This window comes from Corvus cornix, chromosome 14 (genome assembly GCF_000738735.6).
Source record: "Corvus cornix cornix isolate S_Up_H32 chromosome 14, ASM73873v5, whole genome shotgun sequence".
Taxonomy (NCBI): Eukaryota; Metazoa; Chordata; class Aves; order Passeriformes; family Corvidae; genus Corvus; species Corvus cornix.
Window position 1 is genome coordinate 374,530 of NC_046344.1, and position 8,876 is coordinate 383,405.

Here is an 8,876-nt window from a genome sequence, read left to right on the forward strand (position 1 = left end):
TCAGTGATGCTCTGGAGAGAAAAATGTTGAGGTCATGTTTTCTTTGAATGTGTGGGACTCCAAGGGATGCAAATTAGGCAACACATGGCAAAGCCAGGAGATGGTTGCTTACAGTTAGTTTTGCAAGTGGATGAGACTCAAATTCTCTTTAGAGGCCCCCTCTGTTTTTAAAAAGGTATGACAGCATCTAGTAGGGCAGCACTGCATAAAGCTGGACAGTTTCAAGCAGATTTTGGTTACTGAAAATATGATTAACTTGTTGCACTACAAGTCAAATTAATTTCTTTGAAACTTTCACCATCTTAAAATCTAGTCTCTTGAGAAAGAAAACTTAAATTTCAGGTACACTTCCATTTTTGCCTCCATGAAAAACTCTTTGATTTCTAATTGCATTATCCACCTTTGGAAATTAATTTCCTCTTTCTGTAGAAAGTGGAAATTCCACAAAGTAAACATAAGGGAAACCCTGGAACATCTATGCAGAGCGTTGCTGAGAACAACAACAAAGAAATGCCCAATCCCCCATTTTATCCTACTAACCTTCTACTAATTCTTTTAATTCTTGCAACAATGCAGAACACTTTCAGAAAAAGTCTATTTTAATCATTAAGGCTGCATGTTCTGATATAATAGCACGTGGGTCCACATGTTCACCTGCAAACTTAAAATCCAATAAACTCAACTAATGAAAAGATGGGAAGTCAAGCTTCTTTCAGGAACTTCTTAATGTGTATTTTAGTACATTCCTGAAGGAAAGATCTTGAGCTTAGCTCTTTGAAGTTACGCATAACAAGTAAGTAGTTCCTTTGTTGTACTCCATATAACTATCTTATTTTCTGCTTCATTTCCTACTTTTCAATTTAGCATTCCTCATATTAGTAATAAGACCTTGACTACTGTTTCTACTTAAGCTCTGTACTTTCACTCATCAGTGGTCTTTCATACAAGTAAAATGTTCATAGATTGAAACTGTAGGTAACTTTTCTGCAGCACAGCATAGGGATCCTCCATGTAAAATCAAAGATAACAGCTAAATTCCTTGGAAAAGTTTTGGGCTTTCTTACTGTGCTGTTTGCTAACTGTTGATGTGGATAGACTAAAGGGTTATCAGTGTCAAAATATTCTTGTGTTAATGTACTTGTGTGGACTGAAAGACAGAATAATCTTGCGTAGTCTAATAACTCACATGAATATAGAGAAATTATAATTTGTCCAGGCTTGTCTGATCTGTAACTTGACCAACATGAGGGGAAAAAAGGTTTAGTGGATGCGTAACTTTGCTTCAGTGACACATTGGTACATGCAAGTACTCTTGCCTAAATTCCAGTGGGTTTGTACCTTTATCCAAACATAAGGTTTAACTCAAGCACCACCAGACCAGAACTTTCCAGCTACCTTTCAGTGGGAGTTTTGCCTGAGAAAAACTGCATGATTTGGCTTTTCCGTATGCTCTTTTTGCAAGTTACTGGAAACTTGTTCAGGTTTACCTTGAATTAATTTAAAAGTCCCTATTATTTTTTTTTCCCCCCAACAGCAGAACTCAGATTTTGTTCACCTATCAGAGAGTACTTTCCAAGCCAACAGTATTCTTTCAGAATCTGTACATTTTGCTGAAAAGAAACCTTCATGTGTTTTAATTTAGTTAAGAAGCCATTATTAAAGAAGCAGGAGAATCATGGGGAATAAAGTGAACTTAAACCATTTTTGGGTTAGGATGCCATTACTGGGGGTTGGTACTTGTATGGCAGTGTTACACAAGGCCTGTGTCGCAGGCAGTGGGTGGGGATCCACCTCGTTCTCAATGGGACATGGTTGCATGCAATAGGAAATGCTCTGAGTGTGGTTGGGTCTACTCACATAAATTAGGCCTGAGAAGTATCTCTCCCTTAGATTGTGCAGCACTGAAGCTTCATTGAGGCAAGTCAGCTCTGCCATGTCCTCCACTTTGGAGAACTTTGGAGGGTTCATCTTCTGGATGTCATCCTTGCTCAGTGTCACTTTCTTTCCATTTTCTGCCAGTTCAACTGTCACCTCATCCCCTTTCTCTTCCTTGATACTTGCTGCTTCAAATCCATGTTTCTCTGATGGAATCCAAACCAGTCTCTTTGCTGACCAGTCAGCCTGGGCAAGTGGGTTGTTGATGAAGTTTTTGTCCACAAAGAGGAATTTCTCATCATCGCTGAGAGGTTTTTGAGCCATTTTGACTCAGCAGACACCTGTTGAGGAAGCAAAATATTCTGATTTAAAGGGATAAAGGAAGGCAAATGTGGAGACATTCCAGGCAAAACACATTTGTCAAATATGCAGGAGGTCCAAAGCACTAGAGGTCCTGTGTCATATCTCACATTTCCATGTGGATACTTTTGAGTGCCAGCTTAAATACTTTAGAATATATGTGTTCAGATTCTCATGCCCTTGTTACTGTGTCTGGAATCACCAAAATCAAAAGCTTCATGGCACTAAATCAAATGAGGACTTCTGGGCTTATTACTTTATCTTGTTTATATTGCACTGAAGAGCAAAGAGAAAAAAAAAGGCATAACTAATGCCTGTGCAATGAGACTGTCAGAACTGCACCAGGACAACCAGCTGAACACCCTCCTGCAGCCTCAGCTCCTGCCCATCACAAAGTTAATTGAATTCAGACAAATAAAAAATTTCCCATCACCCAAATGCTGTTGGGTGCATAGTGGCATACCAGTGCAATAATGAAATAAATAGTAGAAGAATGGTTCCCGAGCTGTGTTCCAGCAAGGACAGAAATGAACTTTCCTTGCAAAGGACTATTTCCAATCACTTAATACCATTTCATTTGGAGAAGAATAAGATTAAGATATGGTCAATAGAAAAAGCAGAAAAAAATTTTTTTTTCTCAGTACTGCTTGTGAAGAAGTAGAGTTAGCCCCTCCCCATGGGACAGACAATAGCAGTTGATCATTTATGAAGTATAAATGTCTATCACATGAGAGAGAGAAGAAATAAAACAAGCCTGGAAATTGCCTCAGCTAAAAGATACTCTGAACCATGATGCTCAGACTGGAAGGATGATGCATCTGTGCCATGCACTTGCACTTGGATAAAGCAGCTGGATGTATCTGCCCCATAGGTGAGAGCCAGAGGAGAGTTTGCACGGTGCTGAGACAGGAGGCAGCTGCTCTCCTGCTCTGGCAACTGAAGTTTGGATGTAGCTGCAAGATCAGTGCTGATAATGCTGGAGCTTTGTAAGTGTTTTGCTGTATCTCATGGGGGGCACAGATCTAAAGGAGGGAAGGAATACACAGAGGATTTGTGGTTTGCTCCAGGGCAGAAAGAGTCCTGCTGGCTGGGAAACCTGCTGTGCAGTGGAGCAGAGAGCAGAGCTGGGGAGGAGCTACAAAGAGCGTGTGCCCAAGGAAAACATCTCTAGGAGACAGAGGCTGTTTCATTTCCTTATTGAGAATGAATTTAATATTTACAGCATTCAAACAAACATGAATCTGGAGGGAGCTCAGAGAACTGACTGCTAAAGATGTCAAGCAGGACCCGTAAGCAGGACAATATTTGTAACGACCAAGCTCTGTGGTATGTAGCCAAATGGACACCCTGTGCTCTGGGAGTATCAGAGCTTGCTTTCTAAATATTTTTCCCTGAAGCCTTCCCACAGATTAAGGTTTTTTTGCAAGGCCACACTCTCTGAGGGGTCTGAGAAGGAAACATGGATCATGCAGAAGGTGGCATAAAGCTTAAAAACAAAACTAGGATTTTTAGAGGCGCCTAAGAAGGTTAGATGGTATCCCGCTGAAATCCAGTGGAAATTAGATGCCCCAGCTCTTTAAGCTCCCTCGACAGTTTTGTCTTAAAAAAAAAAAAAAGCTGAATGTGCTTGTTCTAGAGCCTTGCCTGGAAATCCCAAAGATGAAAATTCACCCAGGTAATCCATGAACATGCAATGTGTGAGGGAGGCCCTGGCAGGTTGGACTGGTGCACTGCCACTGGCCCTGAGCAGCGTTCCCCGCTGTCGAGGCTCTGGGAGGGAGCATCTGTAGGATGTGGCCCTCTGCTTGCTCCCAGGAGATTCTTGGAAGAGAGCAAGAGGAAACTATTTGACCTCTGTGTGGATTAAGGCAGAAAATGCTCCCTCGTTGCCAAGAGGGCTGGTAGAGCTGCACAGTTCCAATAATGGAGATGGTATTCTCTCCAGCTGAGCTCTCCCGCTGGTGGCTGCGGGGGGAAGCTGCTGGACAGGGGAGCCATGGAAGCACTGCCCCATCTCCAGAGCTGCAGTTCCCAGGGCACGGGGCTCAGGGAGCAGCAGGAGCTGCCCTGGCCTCTCCCACTGCATTGGCAACAGGCAAGGCACGTTCTCTACCCCACTGCCCCAGCAGCATGGGAGGAAGGGCTGCAGCAGTGGAGACGGGGATTTCAGCCCATCCTATGCCCAGAAGAGAGCTATATAGCCATGCTGAAGCATCAGAAAGGTTGGATAGTGCTGCCTCTGGCTAAATGCCAGGTGACAGCAGCACTTTTATATCAATAGGAATTAGATACTGCTTTCAGAAACACCAAAAGTGAGACTGAACTGCAGAGCTGAGCTTCATGGGGTCAAATCCTGCTATTCTGAGGCTGCTCACAGAAAATGATGATGGAAATCAAACTGCCAAATCATCCTGACCATCTACCTCAAAAACCCAACTGCAGCTAAAACTGTTGGCCTGCTACAAAACATGTCACAGTGGGACATCCCAGAGGTTTGTCTGTTCTGTTGCCTAAGGATCAAGGAAAAGTTCCTTTTTTTGTTCCATGCTAAGTCAAAAACATCTTCCACAGATTCTAGCATGAAACTGAGAGCTGGTCTGTGTCTGTTTGACTAAGTTCTCCTACTTCTTCCTGCACATCCATAGCAAGGTGCAGAAAAGTTTTAAATTCAATCTTTTTCAAAGCAAGATCCACTTGGAAGGTATATAAGGTGGAGTGAACTGCAGAACTTGGAAATACAGGTTCTTATCCCCTAGCTCCAAGCACTAGGACTAGTTTGGGTATGGTAAGAATAGATCCCCTACAAGAACTAGTGAATAGACAGTCTGAGCTGGATCCCAAAACTCCTCTGAAACACAATGAGGAGAAAATGTGGATTTATGTGAAAAGAACTGTTCGTCACTGAACCTCTGGAATCTAAGGATAAAGTTTTAGCAGCTTCTGACTACCACTGTAGTAAAAAAGGAAATGCAGTTAGGAAGTGTGGATTAATGGCTAATAAAAATGTATTTATTAATGTGCACTATTCATTTTCATTATAAAGGAAGGTTTCTGAATGGAAGGGGTAAAATATAAGCTCCACAAACTCAACTAAATTTGTCCTAGTGAGGACTAATGAGCTGCTAATGAGATGCTGAAGCTTTCTGATTAATAATTGGCAGTATATCTTCTGGTCCATCTCTGATCAAGACTGCACTGCAGTGGGCCAGCATGTGCTTGAAACTGGGGAAATGGGCCAAGGTGAAAGACTCCTTACTGCCTGCTGAGAGCATTCCCTGGGAAGGCAAAATTTACCCTTTAGCCAGTTCCTGGGTTTCACCCATAGGACTGGCTGAGAAAGTGGAGACCCCTATCCATGTGCAAGAGGTGGTAGGAGGTTCTCATCCATTTAGCCCAAATCACATACAAGAGTATACACTTTTATACCCAGAGGTGAGTTATCATGAGACTGGGAGGAGGAACAGCAATCACAAAAATACCATTGATATGAAGTTTCTTGCCTTAGGTGCCAAATTACACCTAACCTGATTCATTTGTTGTGCTAGCCCCCAAACATGCATGGATATTTCCACAGCTCACTCTATTCCTCTGTCTGCTGTCCCACTGTGGAGTTATCTGGCTGTCTTCATTTCCTCTTCCCTTTTCATGTTAATGACAGAAGCTGAATGCTGTCTTTATAACTAGTTTATCCTGAGTATATTATTTCAAGGATGAAATATAAATATTTCCAGGAAGTGCACTTTAATTAAAAGGTTATTGGCCAAGCAGAATTGCCTCCTGAGTCAGAGCTTGGAGGGACTGCTTTTCTCCCAAGGGAAAGATAAAGGACATTTCTCCCTTCTTCTGCAGGATGTGCATGTCAACATAAAGCCTTATCACATCTGTACAGGGAATAATTATTGCAACAGAGGAACGTATAGCCAATTATTTTCAAAAATCAAGTCCTGCTCTCATGAGCAGTTTCTGATAAGAGTGGAGCAGTAACCTGCTGCTTGACTCAAACTGCATTTCTTGGGCTACAGTAATCCTTGGCTACTTTCTTTCCATGTTCCTTATCTTTTACTTTTCCAGCACTTAACTGAATCATCCTACTGAGCACTGCTTGGAAAAAAAGATAATCAAAAGATAATCTAGGGGTGAATCCTAGCCTTGTGACCTTCATTTGGAAACAGGATTGACAGCTTTATCATGAGCCCTGCTATCAATCCCTCCTGGCCTTTCACCTTTCCCCACTGTGGAGCTTTTCATCTGGAAATGGAGGTACCATCAGTTTGGGGTTTCTTTTTTCGTTGGTTGGCTTTGGTTTTTGTTTTTCTTTTCTGTAATGCATTCTCCATATATTTCAATCAAATTATCTGTAAGTGCCTCAGTTGCAATAAGATCTTCTCATCTTTCTTAATGTGAATTATTACGTAACTCTGACTAAACATTTGATTTTCTAATATTAAAAAGAAATTGGCCCTAATTATTGCCTGTTATAAACTGTAAAAATCAGAAAAGAAGGAAAAAAAGGGATAGATTCTCTTTATCTAGAAAATACCAGCTATTTCAAATTCCTGTAGATGTCACTCTATTAACTAAATCAGATTCTGTATATTGATTAGAATTCACAAATAATCCATAATTTAACTAGACTTTGCACAACTTGGAAAGCTATCTAGCTCTTGGTTTCTCCTAAAATTAACATACTTAGAAGCCAACAGATTTGCAACTAATAAGTGTCTGTGATTTCCAAAGCATTGGGATCTCTGCATACATCCCCACGCTGCCTTTTATGGAGATGTTCTGCTCAATACTCGCCGTTCCACAAAAATGTAATGATAACAAATTCAAAACAAATACCTTTTAGGGACTAGTGTGTCAATTGCAAATGAGATAATAAAATTCATTGTTTACATCCAAGCGAACACAGCCAGAGCAGAATCGGGCATTAAACTGAAGTGACAACCTAATTAGAGCTTTGTTCTCAGGGGGTTCATCTGTTCAGCCCCTGAGTGAGTGGCTTGAGGGAAGGGGGGAGCTTGAGGAGCTCAGCAAATCAGTGCATCCAGACAATCCTGCTGCCAACTGCCTGTCAGGGCAAAGCTTGGAGTGAAGGACAAGGTGGGCTTGTTTTTCAACAAGTGTATTTTAGAGAAGATTTTACTAAGATGTATGTATTAGGTAATAATGACAAGCCTTCTGATTTCCCTTATATTCAAAATATCTCATGATGCTTCTTAATTATGCAAACATATATGCCTTTCACATAAATATCAACATTTTTATAGGTGTGCATGCACACAGACCCGCGCGCACACACACACGCGTATATGAAAGAAGCCCGTGAACCTCTGGGATGACACTGAAGCTGCTTTCTGCACTGCCATCTACTGTCGTCTTAACTTACTTAACGGGATTTTCTTAGAAGTTGGTTGCTTTATTTTCCCTTTAAAAAAAAGGCATGCCACCTTTGAAATTCGTGTAGTTCAGTAAATTATCAGATTAGTTTTGCTTAAACTTTGTTCCCAGCATATTAAAAACATATATATGTAATGCTGGGGCATTTACATAAAAGTGTTTCCATTCCTTCTAATTTTTAAGCATTTTTCCTGTTTACAGAACAAATTACTGATGAACTGATTATTTTATTTGGTTGCACTTTCTTTCAGCAGTCCTTAATTAGGACTAAGAGGTTAGGAACACTTAGAGAAGATCAGCAGCTCAGGTTACCAGGCTTTTTCATTCCCAAACGCCCGTGTGGTGGTTACCTGCAGCAGGTACCTGTGACCGCCTGCACCGCCCTGCACCTTGCTGCCGGCTCAGAGAACGGCTCCTTCTCTGCAGCCAGTGTCTTTCAGCCTTGACCCTGCGATGGTGGTGTTAGCAGTGACTAGAAGCAGGCTAGAACATCTGTGCACACTGTCAGGCATGCACAGTCTCTATGCATTTTAACCAGAACCCAACCAGTAACACACAAACCGGGATAAATCGCCTGGGCGCGTCTGATCGGTCTGTTCCCATGCCCAGGTTAATTCTCTGAGTGTGTTCGCAGAGCAGTGTGAGAGTTAACTTGCCAGACTACCCATCCCAAAGTGTGTGAGCCCCCAGCCCAGTCCCCGGCAGGGACCTCACCCCGCCGTGGTACTCACAGGTGTCCAGTTGTGGGAGCGGAGTGAGTTGGAGGTACAGCCACCAGCCGGGACAGCCCAAGTCCTTGCTGCCTTCGCAGCCTCCCTATATAGAGGAGGAGAATCTTGTCAGTGGGGAGGGGCCCTGGAAACCACGTCCTGCTGGAAAATCCTTTTGGTACCTGGCTTAAAAAACACAGCCTGAGCCAAGGACCTCGTTCCCAGCAGGGCCTAACCCTAGGCTGTGGCCCCTGCCCTGAGCCACTTTTTAGGGAAGCAGGCTGGTTCTGGCTTTCAGAAGGGTGTATGAAAGGGGTGCCCCCAACTCACAAGTTCAGGGTTTCACCCTTTTCCCCTGCTGTTTGACAAAGCAAATGGACCTTTAACTCCTTCCTGCCTTGCCAGTATCCCTGCCCCTCATGGCCCCGCGCCTAGAAGGGCAAAGGGCAGGTCATGGGCCCGTGTGGCACAGGATGTTTCCCACTGACCCACTGTCAGTGCATTTTGTTGGAGCTATGTCCCTGAGTTCAG

At 42.8% G+C, this 8,876-nt stretch overlaps 1 protein-coding gene across 4 annotated transcripts in view; it reads right to left on the reverse strand.

The window, feature by feature from the left end:
- The window catches only part of MYH11 (myosin heavy chain 11), a 55,598-nt gene extending 47,135 nt beyond the window's left edge, over nucleotides 1-8,463 (reverse strand). For all 4 annotated transcript variants that reach the window (XM_010392515.2, XM_010392514.2, XM_010392516.2 and 1 more), the window contains exons 1-2: nucleotides 8,367-8,463; nucleotides 1,858-2,216 (exon numbers count right to left, since the gene is read on the reverse strand). In XM_010392515.2, the coding sequence (XP_010390817.1) occupies nucleotides 1,858-2,199 (342 nt within the window). In that variant the 5' untranslated portion in view covers nucleotides 2,200-2,216; nucleotides 8,367-8,463. The remainder of the gene's footprint in view (nucleotides 1-1,857; nucleotides 2,217-8,366) is intronic.
- Nucleotides 8,464-8,876: the final 413 nt, after the last annotated feature.